Source organism: Penicillium vulpinum (genome assembly GCF_028829585.1).
Source record: "Penicillium vulpinum strain IBT 29486 chromosome Unknown utg000002l_segment0_segment0, whole genome shotgun sequence".
NCBI lineage: Eukaryota > Fungi > Ascomycota > Eurotiomycetes > Eurotiales > Aspergillaceae > Penicillium > Penicillium vulpinum.
In genome coordinates this window covers 5,332,749-5,351,745 of record NW_026643242.1, presented here as the reverse complement: position 1 = coordinate 5,351,745, position 18,997 = coordinate 5,332,749, and the positions used below count along the sequence as shown (strand labels likewise).

The following is an 18,997-nucleotide window of genomic DNA, read 5'->3' as shown; positions in this document are numbered from 1 at the left end:
ACGGCCGATATATGTTGGCAATCACCAGATTTTTGAGATTTGGCAATGAAAGGCTAGGTAGCGTGGTCTAAGCAATTCTTGAAGTAGATCTTGGATTAAAATGATACCAATAGATTGTTCTGAGAGAACATGGATGGAATTGTACCGATATCGGGTTCCTGCCGAAGTGGGGCTTGTTTTTCTGTGAAGCCCTGGAGGGTAAAGTATTTTATAATGCATCTATATGAATATTAACTGGGAGAAATCGATCATATTTAACCATTAGTAACCTTGATTTCTCCAATTTCCCCTGACGCTGTTCCTGCAAGGACACCAGTTCCAATGATCCCGCCATCACTGGCCTCCCGCAAGAACACACTCTTTCCTCCTGCTTGAGGACCAGCTCGCAGGAGCAGTCGATCAATATATCTTTGTACAGTGTCTTTATAGTGAGGATAGTGTTGGATCACTCCACCTGAATAGGCCACCGCGAGCTCCTCGGGCCCGCTATTCCAACCTGGCGTTGACGATGAGGCCGACTCCGAGTCCGTTTGTTCAGTAACTCCAGCTTCTGTACTAATTTTTTCTCCATTGGCGCAATTGGAAGCTGTGTTGCGCAATTGGACTTCATTGGTGCAGTCCAGGAGACCAACAACTGCAGACGCCACCAAAGAAGCCGCTCGATCCTGCACAGCCGAGGCAATGGCCCGGATATCACGGGCATATTCAGGCGACCAAATCCAATCACTTTCAGGAGATGGTTGAAGTGTCTTGGACAATTCGCTTGCCAAGCGCTGATCGGATAGAGAAGATGCAACAACAAGGGAGAGGTAATCTGTTGAAAGAGAATATTCTTTAACCAACTTCAGGGGTAACTTGGAGCGTTCTATTCCCAAAACACCATGGAACCAATCATAACAGACGATGCGGACAAGCTCGCCAGTATATCCACCGCCGATCATATATTCCATTGGTTGGAAACCTGGTCTTTTGCAATTTCTATCGAGCTGAAGGTCCCATTTGGTTCGAATACCGAGCTCATCGAAGGAACCCGCTGCAGTGGAGAGAGTCCATTCAGTCGAGATGAGTGTTTCCTGTGCATCGGGGTGTTTTTCAAGAATGCTTTTAGTTTTGGATTCATGTAAGTCGGCAAGTTTCATGGGAACAGTCGTATTACATCCTGCCCCCACGATCAAACCCATAACAACACGGGTGTTGGGTAAGGAAGGAATGGAGTACGCCAATGAAGCAAGTGTCGCTGTCGTATCATTGATCATGACTGCGACTTTCAACTTAGGAAGAGAAAATAGTCTGCGGCGTTTAGCAGGCATATTCATTTCATCTCCATGAGTCGAATACGTGTGGCGTTCATATCCATTCAGCAAGGCTTGGCGGAGATTGAGATCTGAGCTTAGAGAAAAGCCTTTTCCTGTCGGCATCAAGATAGCTTCATCGAGGGAATCTTGTCTACAATAGATTAGCCACAGAAGCACACAACCAAATATGGATCGATAACTATACTTTATAGGAAGACAAAAGGAAATACCTGTCGTAATTTGGTCAATCCGCTCTTCACTTGGATTGGCTAGTCTGTCTGCCACCACCTCGGCGATACAGTCTCCAATCCACGTGAAGAGGTCGACAGGATGATCCTTTCGTAGGCGCTCTTCAATAGGCCATGCTTTCTCTAATGTGCGCCTTACGCGTGTATGTCCTTCCACATGTTGATCTCCTAAGAGGTCGATGAAGGCCACACGAAGGTAGGACAGACCAAAATAGACACCAAGATAGCGTCCTGTTTCTTGACCAGTTGGGAGACTGGTAAGTGCAGTTGGAATAAAGTGTTCTGAAGATTCCGCGGCCAACTTTTTATAAGACGATGATAGGCGACATGACAAAGCATACAAGCTTTCGAGTTCAACCCGGAGAGGCTGAAGAAACTCCTTTAGATTAGGCTTTATTGGAGATAGCCGCGAAGTTGTGGCCATTTCAACTTGAAAACAGTTTTGTGACGTGGCTTTTTCCCAAGATGGAAAGATTGAAGACTTAGAGCCTCCGGAGGTCGGCAAAACACGCACTGATGGATGGTGGCCTCGGTGTGAATACCACCACGTGACCGGCCTTTATTATATTGCTATTATTTTTTATGATGGCTTTCTTTTGACAATATGTTTCTTGGCTATGAGATATACTACTGCTTCCATCTTGGCACCCTTGATGGCATTTTATATTGCCATTTCGTGGGCTGTAGGGCTGTATCTTACATTGGGAATGCTGCCGTTATCTTAACTATCATTGAATAGAACTTTTAATTGGAAGTAAATATATACTGAAAATACAGCTGAGGAAGGTACTAGATAATACAACTTATAACTCACCTTCATTGGCATATCTACCTATAAATTCGCACATATTGTTGTAGGATAATCGAGGTTACATTCACCAGTTGTTTCTCCCCCGCATTACAATGTTTCGTATATCCCCCACAATTTCGCAACCTCCCCTCAAGATCTCACATTCACCATTTTAACCATACCGGAAATGAGCAGCATAAGTGTAAATTCCAGTCCACGGTCATCTTGGCCACCAACATCAGGCGAACCTGAAGGATACCTATATACGCCTGAAGCTACGTCTTCTGAGCCTGATGATACTCCACCGTTGCATGCAGTAAACGTCGCACCAAGATGGAACGAGTCGAAAACAACAATATGGAAGGTGACAGCCACGTTTTGGTGTGCATTTGTGATGGGGTCCAATGATGCTGCATATGGAGCCATCATTCCATCTGTTTGTGTTACTAACTTGGCTTTGACCTGATCCCCGTTGTATAAAATCACTGACCATCTTATTTGAACTTTCTAGTTAGAAGTTTACTACCAGAAAAACTATACAGTCATTTCCCTGGTGTTTCTTTCCCCTTTTGTGGGATATACCACATCCGCTATTCTGAGCAATTTAGTTCATCAGAAGCTCGGCAGGCGAGGAATCACAATAATTGCGCCTACTTGCCATGTACTTGCATTTGCAGTCATATCTACCCACCCACCCTTTCCAGTCCTGGTCATTATGTATATGCTGGTGGGATTGGGGAGCGGACTTCACAATGCGGCATGGAATGTATGGATCGGGAACATGGCGAACTCGAATGAAGTGCTCGGTTTCTTCCATGGATTCTATGGCATTGGAGCCACAATAAGCCCGTTTGTTGCTACGAGTCTCATTATCAAAGCTGGATGGCAATGGTACTCTTATTACTACCTGATGGTATCTTGATCATCTCTATCTCATCATGCAACCACTGCCAATAAACTAACCATGAAATATAGACTGGAGCAGCTTCTATCGCGCTAATCTACGCCGCCAGCGCTTTCTGGGATGAAACTGGTAGCAAATATCGACAAGAGAATCCCAGTCACCCAGGCAGAGGAGGAGCATTCTCTCAAACACGCCTTGCCCTCACATATAAGGTTACTTGGATATGCGGCATCTTCCTCTTCCTCTATGGCGGAATCGAGGTAGCAATCGGTGGTTGGATTGTTGTCTTTATGACAAATGTCCGACACGGAGACCCATTTGAATCCGGAATGGCAGAAACAGGTTTCTGGCTCGGCCTCACAGTCGGTCGATTCGTGCTAGGGTTTGTGTCACCACGAATTGGAGAAAAGCTGTCCATTGCTGTATACATTCTGCTTGCAATTGCTCTTGAGCTCATCTTTTGGCTTGTGCCTGAGTTCATCGTATCCGCGGTTGCGGTTGCATTTGTTGGATTATTTTTGGGAACTATCTTCCCAGGAGTTGTGATTGTGGCGACACGATTGCTACCGAAGAATCTTCACGTTGCTGCTATTGGATTTGCAGCTGCCTTTTCCATGGGTGGTGGTGCTGTTTTCCCATTTATGATCGGCGCTATTGCTCAGTCCAAGGGCGTGACCGTGCTGCAGCCAGTCTTGCTCGCCTTGCTAGCTGTGTCATTGGGAATCTGGGCAATGATATTCGGACTTCCTCAGCAAGAGGTGCCATATCGCGTCTGAACAGAAAACGAAAAATTAGAAGCAGCCAATGCAGTATAGTCTACATTCCTCGGCTGTCGCTTTTAGGCTGCAGTATTTTTGGCGTTTAAGGGAGCATAAATTATGGAAAGTAGTGAGACCTAGCTGTTTCATCTCATTTCATTTATTTCCCTAGTTTTGCGTTTGTAACAGTCCTCTAAGGTTCACTCGCATTGAGTCAATTAAGCTACATGTTACTCAATCGGTTTGCTCGTGTACACCATGGAACAATTTAAGCATACCACGAGCAGCGTGCTCCCCGAGCATATCGATGGTGCCCATTCCCATCAATTCGAGGACACTGATATCGAACCCAAAAGTCGTCTTCCACCATTGTTTCATCTCAATTGCCACAAGAGAGTCCATTCCAAGATCAGGCAAGGAGCAAGATGTCACCAGGTTTTCTTCCGGCTTCAGCAAGAAGCTAAACACCTTCTTTCCAATTTCCAAAGCGAACATTTGAGCAGATTCAGGTTGGCTTAGTAGACCGACATCTCCCTTGACCTGTGCGATAAAGACCCCCAGGCCACTACCTGGGGCAGAGGTTAAGGTGCTACTAGATGCTGCACTATTATAAAACACTGACATTCGGATGTCCTTCTTCCAGATCAAACGGTTTCTTTGATCCGCCATGGAAACATGGGGGCGAATTCCAATGCCAAAACTAGATCTCGACTTACTTGGCACAGATGTCATCGCTGCTTCTATCGCAATGAGAAATTCGCTCTCCGAAATCATGGTGCCCATGATGCCAGCAGTTTTGAAATTGAGTAAAGGTTCCCTCTGCTCAGCAGTATAGCCAACTTCTCCGACAAGACCGATATCGATAGCGCAAGCTGGTAGCCCCAAGTTCAAGCGATATTGAGAAAAGGCGTCCAGGAAAGTGTTAGCACCAGAATAGTTGATCTGACCAGGAAGCCCAAAGAGACCAGACACCGAACTGAACAGAACAAAGAAGTCAAGTTCAGCATTGGCAGATACCGAAGCATTATGAAGATTCCACGTTCCCTTGACCTTCGGATCAACAGCTGTGTTCCACTCTTCTAGTGTCATGCTTGTGAAGCTGCGATCACAAAGCGCCATGGACATCTGCAAGATACCCCGGAGGCGGCCTTGAGCTTGTGAAATGGCATTTTCCACGTCCTCTAGGTTGGAAACGCTACCCCGAACAAAGTCGGCGTGACATCCCATACTGGCAAGCTCTTGAGCAAACCCTCGGTGATCCTCACTAGTACCTGCAGTTCTAGAAAGATATATGAGGTGGCGAGCCCCATGCTTGACCATCCACATAGATATGGCCCGACCTAGACCTCCGAGGCCACCTACGAGAAGGTATGCATCGGAGCTGTTGAGTTGAATGGATCTCTTCCCTTGCTGGATATTTTGTACTGCGCTGACATGACCTGAATTATCACGCATTGACACAACGATCTTTCCTAGATGGATGCCTTGCTGCATGTAACGGAAGGCGTCATGTATGCCATCGGAACTAAAGATTTTGATGGGCCGGATAGGAGAGATATAGCGCTCCCTGAGTAGTACCACAATTCTCTTCAGCAGCCTGCATGATATGTCAGTTATCGAATCTCATACATTTGCATACCACTCGAGATTGATGATACATACTTCTTTCCAAGGGTCGGCTGTTCGGACCAAAGTTGATCCAAGTCGACACAGCAGTAGCTTCGGTTATATAAGAAAGGACTCATGTCAAGTTTTCCAGAGCCAATCAAGTCTCGCTTGCCAATCTCGACCATCTTTCCAAATGGTGCAATGCACTTCCATGTAGCATGAAGTAGTTCACCAGATAATGAGTTCAATGCCAAATCAACACCCTGTCCATTTGTCTCCCGCATGATATCCTCGACGAACGAGGTATTACGGGAATTGAAAATCCTGTTCCGAGGAAGGCCAAATGTCTCCATGAGATACTTAACCTTTTCCTCGTTACCAACAGTTGCATAAATCTCCGCACCAATCATCTGAGCAAGCTGAATAGTTGCAATACCAACTCCACCACAGGCACTATGGATAAGGATGGACTATAAAATACGTCAAAAGTCGACACAGGAAGTCAAAGGATCGAGAGAGAACAAACCTGTCCCTTTTTCAGATTTCCAACGTCGATGATGGAGTATATTGATGTAGTGAACACACAAGGCATGGTTGCCGCATCATTGAAGCTTAAGCCACCTGGAATCTTCTCGCATAAGTTCTCGGAGACAACCAATTGTGTCCCAAATAAGCACTTCCCAGCGACCATAACACGGTCACCCGCCTTCAGATCTTGAACTTCGGGACCGATGCGACGAACTATGCCGCCGCCTTCATTGCCAAATTCATTATCGTTGGCTTCGACAATGGCCATGGCACATAAGATATCCTGTGAGCTTGTATTGGTATGTGCTTACTCTGTTCACCTGTGAGCGTCAGACCTACCTTGAAATTTAAACCAATTGCATAAGTGTCAATTTCCACCTCATTTCCTTTTAGAGGTCTCATATTTTCGTGAGCCCAGTGCAGCGTGGCCAAGCGGCCAGGCTTACTTGTTCGAAGAACCATGCTACCAGTTGAATCCGACATTTTTTGCTCATCTTGCAGCGAAAAAAGATGATACCGACTGACCAGGACAGTATTGTCCACAATAGCGTATTCAAAGTCAGGCTTGAGAGTCTCGTCCTCCTGATGAACTTGGAATTTCTCATATACATCGATGAGCTTTTCCAAAGAGACATCAAAATTATCAATCTCGCAAGTAGCAAAGTTGACAAGAAGTTCACTGCGAATCGTCCTCGATATGCCGTTGATCTGAGCAAATCTCGGGTCCCGACATTGGGTTTGTGATAAACGTGTCACCCAGAGAATACTAAATTTCTCTAGGCTCTGCACCAATTTCTTGAAAGAGTCAAAGCGTTGGTTATCCATGTTTTCAAAGAATGGGGCATCGTCATCAAGCAAGGAAATCACATCTTGTCCGTCAGGCAGGGTCTCTTCGCCAAACCGAGCATGATAGACAGAGTATCCCCTGTTCTCCAGAGCGTGAAGCAAAAGGTCAACAGATCTTGATTCGGAGATAGTCAAAAGCGTGACGCATTTCTTAGGCGCAATATCAACTTCAGGTCTAGTTACGATCATGGTGTTCAACTGGTGTGGGTATGCTGAATCCGAAACTGCAGCGTCAGGAGTACGGAATCCCGCGGACTTGAGTTCTTTTGCCCAGCGTTCAAAGCCTACGTACGGGTCGTCCGACCGACCGTCGGCATCGCCATACCACCATCCGGGTAGAGTTCCAAAGATATAGTTAATCCATTTAGATGTGGGTGTCAATTCATGGAGTAAGAACCATCCAGTAGGAGAAATAAGTTTGCGAACATTACTCAGACTGTCCTTCAAGGATGCAGTGGCGTGAATGACATTGGTTGCCAGAATTAGGTCGTATTGCCGACCATCGAACCCCTGATCAGAGGGATCCTTACTGATGTCGAGAGTAGCGTATTCAAGGTTTGGGTAATTTTTAAAGCGCTCCTTCGCAGCAACAAAGAAGCCAGATGAGATGTCGGTAAAGGTGTAATTCATGTATAGATTCCTTTTGCCAGGTGTCAACATCTTCAGGATATTAGCTGTAGACCCGCCAGTCCCGGCACCTATCTCGAGGATGCGCAGATTAGGCTTGCTGTGGCTCAATTGCTTGATAAATTCGGAAATATTGCACTGATCCATAGCATCGTAGAATTTGGCCAATATGTGATCGGCTAGAAGGAGATCCAGAGCCTCCACCTCTCCAGTGAATATCTGTTGGATATTATTGAACATCATCTCAATGCCGACAGCAGGGTAGAGGCCATTGGTTTGGGAAAACTGAGGAATGAGTTCCTTCACTCGCTGCTGAATGGCAGTATTGTCAAGAAGCTGGAGACTCTGCAGATCCACAGACAGTAGATAGTGATCGATCCATGTTCGATACTTGTGCATATGGCTGATTGAAGTATCCAGCTCTGCAATGACACGTTGTGTGTAAATCATACATAGATGGGATAGCTCTATCAAAGCGGGCATGTACTCACTGCGGTCAATCAATGGCTTGATAAGAGTGGTAACATCCAGGAAGTCGATGTGGGGAGCCCACTCTGCACAAGCCGTGTGTCCCGCTTTGTCAGAGTCCTGATGGTCGAGCATAGATAGTTTAATTCCAGAACTGCGTAGAACAACCTTTCCACCTGCAGTAATGCACTGGCCACCACCGAGAATAGAGCCGTTCGGGGTGTAAGATGCGGAAGCTTGAACCTGAACATTCTCATAGCAGCGGTATATGGAAAGTTCTTGAATGTGCGTAGGAATCATCATGCCCGTTATTTGTTCGATATATCCCTTGGAAGCAGCAATGCTGAGCAGCTGCAGTGAAGCATCGATTACTGTGGGGTGCAGATGATAGTCCTCCCCATCAGTCTCTTTTGCAACAAGCTCGGAAGTTGCGTTCTGTGTAAGAGTGTCTGACCGGACATCATCAAGACGTCGAAATGATGGCCCAAAGTTGAGGCCAGACATGGCCAGAGAATGGTAACAACGGCGCGTACTAACCTTGCGCACAAGAGGAGCTTCCTTGTCTACGTTTTCCAGATGTTCGCTATGCGACCTAGCCTCGCCTGAGCAGTGCTTGGTCCAACTGGCTCCATTGTGAGAAGTGATGGTAAATTCCCACCACTCACTATCAAGGGAATCAGTCAATCGATGGCGATGTAGTGTTGTCAGGATCTCAACTGGTGGGCCCTCATTCAAGACAAGGGCAGTGCTAACAATGACATTGCGTATTTTGAATGCTTCATTAACCCCAGTGAGCTGTCTCACAGCCTCGCCAATCATTGCAGCGTAGCCGGCGAAGGGGAAGACAATATCATCACCGACTTTGTGGTCACGAATCCACGGGGCATTTTCTAGGTGAAAGAGATTTCGGAAAAGAGGATGAAAATCAGGACTCTCTGTTACCCGGACACCCAAAAGATCGTGGTACTTGTGCTCGCGATGTCTCCACTCCTTACTCAACCGAGACTCATGCCAAAACCTTTTTGAATGATCCCATGGGTACCTTGGAAGATCCGGGAGAGTAGAGCCCTCGCTGATGACCATATTCAATTCGGGGATAGCATTGAGAACGTGCAGCTGTCCAATAGCAGTTAGGAAGCATCCCGTACTGTCTTGGTTGCGAACAAATGTGGAAATATAAGGAGAAGAAGTGGAAAGATCACTCTGAATCTGTCGCAGGGGACCCGCAAGAGCGGAGTGCGGTCCAATCTCAAAAAGCACCATGTTCTTCAAAGTCTGGTGCTTGAGTATTGATGAGACAGCTGAACGAAAGAGCACCGGGGATTGCAAGTTCATCTGCCAGTATTTTGGGCCGAAGTTTTGGGCCTCGGTGAGTAGTTTGTTCTCGACAGTGCTGAAGAACAACTTCTTTGGAGCCGTTGCGGATATTTCATGTTCAATGAAAGCATAGAGCTTGTCGCCTATCTCAGTCATATGATGAGAGTGGTATGCCTTGTCAACTTTCAACTGTCTGGCCATGACATCAGGATGGGCCTCCTTAATACTGGAAACTGCATTCTCAATAGCATCCGCATCACCAGTGAGGGTAACGCTCTTGGGCGAGTTCTCACAAGCAATGATCACCCCAGGCTGTAGATATTCCTGAACTTCCTCGGTGCCCATGCCTATAGCCGCCATAGCCCCAGGTCTTGTTTGTAGCTTGGTGGCCTGGCCTCGATAAAACGCAATCGTGATTGCTTCATTGGCCGTTAGGGCACCGGCAGCGTATGCGGCAGCTACTTCGCCACTAGAGTGACCCACGACAGCAGCAGGCTGAACCCCAACGGAGGCGAGAGTGTCGATTAGAGCCACTTGTATTGCCGTGCAGAGAGGCTGGGATAACTCGGATGAGCTGAGTCTGCTATCATTCGGGTCCTTCAACAGCTCTTCTTCAATGTTCCATTCTGGGGGATGGGTGAGGGTTTGCAAATGTGAATCAAGATCTTGAATGCTCTTCTTAAATGCGGGATAAACGGTGTTGTGGATCATAGAGCCACCCATTTGTGGCCACTGAGCGCCCTGGCCAGTGAATACCATGACGATATTTGGTGCCTCGCCAGCTTTTGCGGGTGCCGAAGTCGTGAGCTGACCTAATGGGCTTTTCACAGAGAATGCCCGATGAGACAGATGTTCCCTTTTATTGGCTAAAGTGAATGCCAGATCAGCAACTCTGGCTGGATTCTTCTGGACATAGGCTGTGTAATGCAAAATCATTTTTTTTAGCGACTCAAAGTTGTTTGCGGAATAAACAAGCAGCTGCGGGGAAACAGGAGGCTGTGTGGCAGCAGGGAAGACTCCAAAGCTCTGGGCTGAATCGAGAATAACGTGAGCGTTGGTACCCCCAATTCCGAAGGAGTTCACGCTGATTCGCTCACTCCGAGTCTCGGGCCATGGCATCGGCTCTGTGGGAACAGAGAGCCCATAGTCATCCCACTGAATTTTGGGATTGGGCTCATTTAGCTTGATGTTTGGAGGGATTACACGATTTTCCAGCGCCAGTATCGACTTGATCAAGGCTGTAATCCCAGAGGCTCCTTCAGAGTGACCAAGATTGGGCTTGACAGACCCAATAAGGACACCACCAGAAGGGCCAAAAACTCGGCCCACTGCTCGAGTTTCTATGGGATCTCCAACTGGGGTTCCAGTACCATGACACTCCACAAATGCGGTCTGAGAGTAATCCACAATGCCCGCCACCTCATACGCGCGTCGTATCATGGCCTCATGAGAAATATCGTACGGAACATGGCTACCGATTCCAACACCCCTTCCATCACTGTTGGATGCTGTTGCACGGATGACCGCTCGAACAGGATTTTTATCCCGGATGGCATCAACCAGTGGTTTGATAAAGATGGCAGATATTGCCTCTCCTCGCGCATAGCCATTGGCATCGGCAGAGAAGGTCTTACAAGATCCATCAGGTGAAAGCACGCCTTGCTCGGTCATGACAGCTGTCATGCCTGGTGCCATTATCAAGTTGGCACCCCCAACAATGGCTCCCTCGCAGTCACCCCTGGAGATTGCAAGGCATGCTTCGTGCAGTGCAACGAGACTTGCTGAGCAGCCAGTACGCATGAGCATGCTATATTTTTTCTCCACTTAGCATTTTTCATTCTACTCTAAGATAAAGATGTGGATCAACTAACCTCGGTCCCATCAGGTCCATTTCGTATGAGATTCGGTTGGGCAGCATGAAATCTCCGTGTCCGCTAGCTCGATATTGGCCATACTGCTGGGGTTCTTTGACACAAATTTCAAGCCAATCTTCACCAAAGCTACCCATGTAGCACCCAATCGGCCGTCCTTTCCAATTCGTTTCGCCAGCATCTTCCATGCACTCCCTAGCAACTTCCAGCATCTGCCGTTGCTGCGGGTCCATCCGGCTCACTTCCAATTTCCCCATTGTAAAGAAAGATGTATCCATTGAAGCAATGTCAATGCTTTCATCTAGAAAGTACCCATATTCGGTCTTGATGCTGCTCGGTTTCTGTGGGTCGGAATAGTATGCAGAGGCATTATATCTAGACTTTGGTACTTGGCCACGGGCATCTCCTTTGGCAATCAAGAAGTCCCACAGCTGTTGAGGTGTGTGCAGGCCTCCAGGGAGACGTACTGACATTCCACAGATTGCGATGGGCTCTGGGGGAACAAGCTTGGGCTCAATTGCGTCGGAAGTCATCGCGGCAGTTGGTTTTGCTCTGTAGAATGACTATTCTCCAATATAAAAGAGTTGGTAGTAAGGAATATCCAAGAGTGCCAATAATCGATTATAAGTACTAACCCAAGTATCTTGATCACTGTACAGAGTGCGCAGTAGATGATGTTGAGATGCAGACCCCTGCTTCTCATTGTCATGTATAGTTGCCTCTAATTCCATAGTTCCAATATACTAGCGATCTTGGACTATCCTTTCTAGTACACATTATTCCTCGCCATTATTCGTTAGATGATCATCATGCACACATATGTGCTCACAAATCTTGCCTAAAGACTATACCGTTACACAGATGCGATACTTCTCATATTTGAATCTTGATAATGAAATCATTGCACCTGATTTGCCTTCAATTCAAGAATTGAATCATCTCGGACTACCTAGATAGCCTCCTCCCCACTCCTTGCTCGCTAGTCTCCAATCTTAAAATGAGTTATACCTTCGACCTTCTGAGAGGTGGACTACAAGAGGTGGGGCTTCGATACCTCCAGGGCTACCTAGCTACTTACGAGAGGCACTTAGGTAAGGTTACCTAGGTAACTATGTAGTTAACTAACTAGGTACCTAGGTAATTACCCAGTTGGTCGAATGGTCGAAGTTGGCTGGCTCAGCTCCAATTGGTGAATTTTATATGCAAAGAATAGTGAGTCTACCGTAATAAGGGGTAAAATCCCTTATTTGTATGGTCGATTAATTGAAGCACCAGTATTCGTTGGTAAAAGCCAGATATTCGATATAATCCGCATTCGTTATGAAATATATTTTACTCCGGGGCGGTAGTACCATCTGGCCCGTGGTCGATTGTAAACTCGCAATGTATGCTGTGGATGTGTACGGAGTACATCGCTGCAGATCAATCGCCAGAAAAAGGGTTCTCCCTAGGGAAAATTGTAAATATAACTACAGTATAGCGGTGTAAACATTTATAAACAGTGTGGATTCGCCTTTTTGTACGAAGTACAACATGTGTTGTACGAAGTAGCCTACTACAATGTCTTACACATAGCCCTTGCAGACTGAAGGGATCGTTGTACGATCGCTGCAATTTAGTTTCACAAACAAAGACAATGTTATATGCACAGTATAGGTAGTACAAGTACTATATTGTCATTCGGGAAGTTCAATGTTCTTCTACCTCATGCAACCGATGAAGATGTTGGCGGTATGTCGATGTACAATCCTCAGAGGTACGTTTGCCATATGGGGCCGGAGACATATAGCATAGATTAGGTAGAACTAAATGTCCAGCAATTCCGGAAGAAATTACAGATATGATTATATCAAATTGTAGTTTTGATGTTCACGAGGTTGATAGGTTCAGTCGGTGGACCGCGGTCAGTCGCGTTGATTAGCGCATTAGCGCGTTATGGAATATTCCGCCCTTACGAACTTCTCTAAACTCCCAACACTGCTTGACCTCCGAAATTCCACTGAATGTGTCGGTCTTTTGCTCGGCTGCTGCAAGGTCTGTCTATCCATGTCAATTCCTTGGAAGCTACCCAACGCCAACAGAGTCGACATACGTCATCGAGAACCAGATCGTTCGCCCCAATCCACAATGCTCGTCATACAGCACACTGCCTGCGCTTCCTGTTTAAAAGTGTTACACATCCCTTAAAAATATTAGGATCTACATCATCACATGCGTATTCGCAGGATCTTGGCCCAGGACCAAGATATCTAGATCCAGAAGATATGGTCAGGGCGACTGAGACGCCTGGACCTGAGACAAAGCCGGCAGATATCCTCAATGGAGATATAACCTTACCTGCTGACCAGGCAGAGGCTGCATTGGACCCGGAATCAGACGAAGACATCCCCGTTGAGGCGGAAGAGCTGAAAGAGGCGCTCGGCCGACCACCCCCGGTGAACAGCAGCTACCTTCCCCTTCCCTGGAAAGGCAGATTAGGATATGTGAGTTGCGCCGTGCTGCGCATGATAGACCCTCTCTCCGATGATCCCAGGTTCTGATTTGAATAGGCGTGTCTAAATACGTATCTTCGCTATTCAACACCCTCCGTATTCTGTTCTCGAACATGTCGAATCGCCTCTATAATCGAAAATCGACACCCGCTTCAAGACCCCGATCAGCCCACACACCCGATTAAGAATCGTCCAGACCGCGACCAACCAGCCGATGTTGCTCGCGGGCAAGCCTTCGTGGAGGGACTAGGCTTGGCGAATGTACGCGATTTGGTCAAAATCATTCGTTGGAATGACAAGTATGGCATCAAGTTCATGCGACTCAGCAGTGAGATGTTCCCATTTGCCAGTCACAAGGAATATGGCTATAAGCTGGCGCCGTTCGCTTCAGATAAGCTGGCAGATGTAGGACGCGTGGTTGCAGAACTCGGACACCGGGTGTCGGTTCACCCCGGCCAATTCACCCAACTCGGATCACCCAGGAAAGAAGTTATCGAGAATTCTACTCGCGATCTCGAATATCACTCGGAGATGCTCCGGCTACTCAAACTCCCCCCACAGCTGGACCGCGATGCGGTCATGATCCTTCATATGGGCGGAGTGTTTGGTGATAAGGCTGCGACACTAGATCGGTTCCGAGAGAATTACGCTATGTTGTCGCAGGACATCAAAAACAGATTGGTTCTGGAGAATGACGACGTTAGCTGGTCCGTTCACGATCTACTGCCTATTTGCGAGGAGCTCAATATCCCTCTTGTCCTCGACTACCACCACCATAATATCATTTTTGACGCCAATGAGGTCCGTGAAGGCACCGAGGACATTATACCCCTCTACGAGCGTATATCAGCAACATGGGCTCGGAAAAATATCACCCAAAAGATGCATTATTCCGAACAAACTGCACCTGCCATCACCCTGCGCCAACGGCGCAAACACAGTGACCGCGTTAGTACTTTGCCCCCTTGTTCGCCCACCATGGATCTTATGATTGAGGCCAAGGATAAAGAACAAGCCGTATTTGAGTTGATGAGAAACTTCAAACTCCCTGGCTACAATCTTGTGAACGACATGATACCCTTCATGCGCCTTGACGAAAACCAACCCCACAAACCACCCAAAAAGTCCAAGAAGAACGGGGCCTTCGTGGACCTAGAAGGATCAATGCCACCGCCTCGCACCATCCCAGATGAAGAAGTTGGAATGGGTGGACCGGATCGCAGAGTCTACTGGCCTGAGGGTATGGAAGAATGGCTCCGACCGGCAAAGAAAATTGTGAAGCCTAGAGCTACACCAAGTCCCAAGAAAAGCACCTCGAAAAAGGGTAAGATTGAGTCTGTGGCAGACGATGCTCCCCTAGATATACCTATCAAGATAGAAACGCCAGTAAAAAAGCCCGTCAGACGCATGCGTCCGTCGACCAGGGCCCGCAACAAGCGCAAGGCTTCAGATATTGAGTCTACTCCAGAGTCTGAAGAGATTCCAGTGGAACTAGACAGTACTCCAGTTTCGACATCACTTTCGCGACGAAGTTCACGTGCGAAGAGAGTGAACTACACCGAGGACAGTGCATAATTGGCACTTGGTAGTTCTTGTATATTAGTATACGATCTTTTTCCTTCACAGGATCTTTAACAAGAGGGTTCACAGCTATATTATAGATCCAAAATGCATTTCGTCAACATTGAATGCACTTGTGTATCTGTTTCCTGCTTTCATATGGGCCTCAGATGTAGGCAGAGGCATGGCTCTCTACATAACATATTATAGATATGTCCGAATAGAAGGTTTCATCATATTATAGACGATTATACTTAATGATAAGCTAATTGAACATAAAATTTATAAAAAAGTGCACAAATGTAATAATATCCTAGCCAGGATCTTCGGTTGCAACGCGGTGAGACCATCCGAATAATCATCGTCATGGCCGATCTCTTCCCCGCAGCGAATCAACTTTCTACATAGCCCAGCCTTACTCGACTTGGCATTTCATTTTCATTCGGAATACTTTTATCCTACTCGTACATCATACCACACGAGATCCTGGCGCCTAAACCACGCTTCCGTTGGCCAATCCTCCGGTCGAGGCCCTCTCTGTCCAGACGTCCGCCTACCATCCTTTCCCCTTCCTTCCCTCGCGAACCTCGACCCAGCAAACTCTCAAATATACTTCGTCTGTTAGTTGGCGCACACGCAACCAGGCGAGCCCAATCCCGTCTCTGGGGCATTCGGCACGAGACCCTCCCCGCGCTCCGACACCGGGCTCAGTCGCGGGTCTATCAAGCGATTGTCCAGCGACAAGCGCGACTCGCTACACGCGATAGCAGACTTGGCGGACGCCTTGTGAAATATCTTCTCGGAACCCGGCGACGGTCAAGGACGTGGAAATCTACAGTAGCAGCCGGTAACAGCCTACCTGCAAGACACCCGAAGTCGAACCGCGAGCCCCGCCACGGACCGAAGGATACAACAATAGACTTGATGTCGCAATCCGGACTTTCATCAACATGGGGGCCAGGTAATGGCGATGGTGCTGCTGCCCCTGGTAGTCGCCGAAAAAAGGTCTACGAGTATTTCAAAGCGGCAAATGAGCTACGCCAGGCGTATACCTCACAATGGTCGGGACAAAAGAATGAACACGATGAGGACTACTATAATACCCCCGGTGCCTTTCCGGATGTGGAAATTGCACGGTCAGGTGACGAGGAGATGGTGGTCTTCCCCAGTTATGCTAGGAAATTAACAGGGAAGAAGAGCACCAGTACCAGCACACGTCCGCGGCGTGACTCGTGGTCAGAAACTATTGATGAATATCGGGGTGCTGCCCACGAAGATGATGAACCTGCTACACCTAATTGGGATGCAACAGAGACTGAAGATGCAGTCGTGGCTGTTGATGTGCGTGGCTGGATTTACTCTCCTAGTCGGGGACCGATGAGCCGAAAGCACCGGTTGATGATTGCCCTGGCCAGGAAGCTGAGCGGGATCTCTGCACCAAGTGGAAATACAAATGATGAAAGTGACGGTAAGGTGCCTGGGAAGGGGCATGATGAATACATCGACAAGGAGGTCCAAACATTAGTCGCCACGGCTGAGAAGGAAGCAGACCCGGCTTGGAAAGGCTCGCATGCCGAGCAAGAACAACATCATGGTGCACCATTGAGTAAAGATGAATTGTCTATAGCGAATGCCCATCTGATGGAAAGACTTCGTCCATTTTTGACGAATCCTGTTGGGAGTATGCCAGTGACGGTGTTCTTCTTCGACGACAATGAGAGCAAGTCTCGAAATATCACGACGGATGAATCAGGCCACTTTACTCTTCGCGCTACACTGCCATTTGTACCAACTCATATTCGCGTGTTGGCATCTGAGGACCTGTCTGTCGCAAAGCCAATTGAGGTCATTGATCCGGTTGGAATCAGTTTGATCAGTGACATCGATGATACAGTAAAGCACTCAGCCATTGCCAGTGGAGCGAAAGAGATGTTCCGCAATACTTTTGTCCGTGAATTGGATGAACTTACAGTGGAAGGAGTCAGCGACTGGTACTGCAAACTGGCCGATCAGGGTGTGCAAATTCACTATGTGTCGAATGCTCCCTGGCAATTGTATCCTCTCCTTGAGAGATACTTCAAGATGGTGGGATTGCCTCCGGGCTCCTTCCACCTCAAACAGTACTCGGGCATGCTTCAAGGAATATTTGAGCCCACCGCAGAGAGAAAACGGGCATCATTAGAACAAATTCTGCGTGACTTCCCAGAACGAAAATTCATACTTGTCGGTGACAGCGGCGAAGCTGATCTGGAGGTTTATACTGAGATTGTCTTGGCAAATCCTGGCCGGATCCTGGGAATCTTCATTCGTGATGTTACAACCTCGGAAAACCAGAAGTTCTTTGACAAATCCGTTGGCCATCTTGACCAGTCTAAACGCAGTCACAGTTCACCAAATATGGTGGACCACACGGACGCTGTTTCCAACAGACCGACGCTCCCACCTCGAGGTGGCACGGCCGCTGTCGACTCTTCAGTGCCCATAGGCCATCGTGATCCAAATCCAAGCGATCTTGACCTTGAGGACTTGATTGATCTCACAGATCTCATCATCGGCGATCAGCCACCACCAGCGGGGCTTACCCACCCCACCACTTCACGGCCACGCCCGGCGAAACCAATCAAACCTTCTGCACTACGCATGGTTTCTACTCCAGCTGATTTGGCCAAGAGTTCCAGACCATCCTCTCTGCGCAATGTTGCTACACATTCTGACGAGCCAGAAAAAGACTCCAAACCAGCGCCAATACAAGAGGCACCCAGGCGCAAACCAGTCCCGCCTGTACCACCCAGACGTGGGGTACCCAAGAAAGATTCATTGATTGATGTAGATCCCTCGCCTTCAATCTCTCAGAGTAGCACTGGGACATCAACGAATGAGATTCCTTCCTCGTGGCTCAAAGGCCTCGATGATGGTTTCGCGGGCTCTCAGACTCAACCGCAAGCTACACGCGCCAAGCCACCGCCACCTCGCCCTCCTCCACGTCGCACAACCACCGGGTCTTCGACCACCAGCTCAGATCCCTCCAGTGCATCAACTACGCCGGCTCGGACCCCTGCGAGTGGTATTCAATCATACCCAGCGGCTGCCGCCCAGGCTGCATACCAAGGGTTCCAATATGCAAGCGACCGACTCAATTTCTCAGGATCTCAATCGAGCCTCTCACTCGGGAGAGCAGAATCCAATGGCGAGTCGGGCGTGCCGCCTGCGCCCCTTCCAAATAAGCGCGAAGAGCTTTGGCGACGTCGTTGGGATCGTGCAAGCGAAGTCCTTGAACAACACGGCGTTGTGCTGGGTAGTTGGCGGGTCGGAAGCGATGCGGAGCCTGTATGTGCGTGGTTAATGAAGGAGGCAATGAAAGATGTCAAGCGTGGTCGTTAAAAGGGGGATTATTGAGGAGTTTGAGCATGATATCTCAAAATGTATAGATGAATACACCCCATTTATCCCAATCGAGTTCTTCGTAATCCCTAAGAACTGCCCACACGGTCGCGTTGAATTATGAGATATATTTTAGCAACAAGGTTAGTATGCACGATCCGACCACACGTTCACGACCAGTATATAGGCCCTTTCTGTATACTGTCATTGGCGAAAACATTGATTCTACATCATACGGTTGGTCGATCAATAATCGGAAGTTCCCGAGGTCCTCGTTGGTACTTTGTAGACTGTTGGGTCCAAC

The 18,997-nt window shown here is 47.8% G+C and overlaps 5 protein-coding genes across 5 annotated transcripts; 3 read left to right on the top strand and 2 right to left on the bottom strand.

The window, feature by feature from the left end:
- Positions 1-254: 254 nt before the first annotated feature.
- N7479_005012 (hexokinase family protein) lies at positions 255-2,054 on the bottom strand (the record flags this gene model as incomplete). Its single annotated transcript, XM_057252709.1, has 2 exons — positions 255-1,446; positions 1,501-2,054. Coding segments are annotated over 2 exons (1,746 nt in total), but the record flags the coding sequence as incomplete, so codon positions are not given.
- Positions 2,055-2,520: 466 nt separating this feature from the next.
- On the top strand, positions 2,521-4,013 carry N7479_005011 (MFS transporter; the record flags this gene model as incomplete). Its single annotated transcript, XM_057252708.1, has 3 exons — positions 2,521-2,769; positions 2,845-3,246; positions 3,309-4,013. 3 exons carry the CDS (start codon positions 2,521-2,523, stop codon positions 4,011-4,013), a joined length of 1,356 nt encoding a protein of 451 aa, XP_057112033.1.
- Positions 4,014-4,229: 216 nt separating this feature from the next.
- On the bottom strand, positions 4,230-11,793 carry N7479_005010 (reducing polyketide synthase sphB; the record flags this gene model as incomplete). The annotated part of the gene is made up of 5 exons (XM_057252707.1): positions 4,230-5,592; positions 5,658-6,073; positions 6,130-6,414; positions 6,471-11,196; positions 11,261-11,793. The coding sequence occupies 5 exons, from the start codon at positions 11,791-11,793 to the stop codon at positions 4,230-4,232; spliced, it is 7,323 nt and encodes a 2,440-aa protein (XP_057112032.1).
- Positions 11,794-13,524: 1,731 nt separating this feature from the next.
- N7479_005009 (UV-endonuclease UVE-1) lies at positions 13,525-15,327 on the top strand (the record flags this gene model as incomplete). The annotated part of the gene is made up of 2 exons (XM_057252706.1): positions 13,525-13,743; positions 13,810-15,327. The coding sequence occupies 2 exons, from the start codon at positions 13,525-13,527 to the stop codon at positions 15,325-15,327; spliced, it is 1,737 nt and encodes a 578-aa protein (XP_057112031.1).
- Positions 15,328-16,236: 909 nt separating this feature from the next.
- N7479_005008 (phosphatidate phosphatase App1 family protein) lies at positions 16,237-18,693 on the top strand (the record flags this gene model as incomplete). Its single annotated transcript, XM_057252705.1, has 1 exon — positions 16,237-18,693. One exon carries the CDS (start codon positions 16,237-16,239, stop codon positions 18,691-18,693), a length of 2,457 nt encoding a protein of 818 aa, XP_057112030.1.
- Between the last annotated feature and the right edge of the window lie 304 nt (positions 18,694-18,997).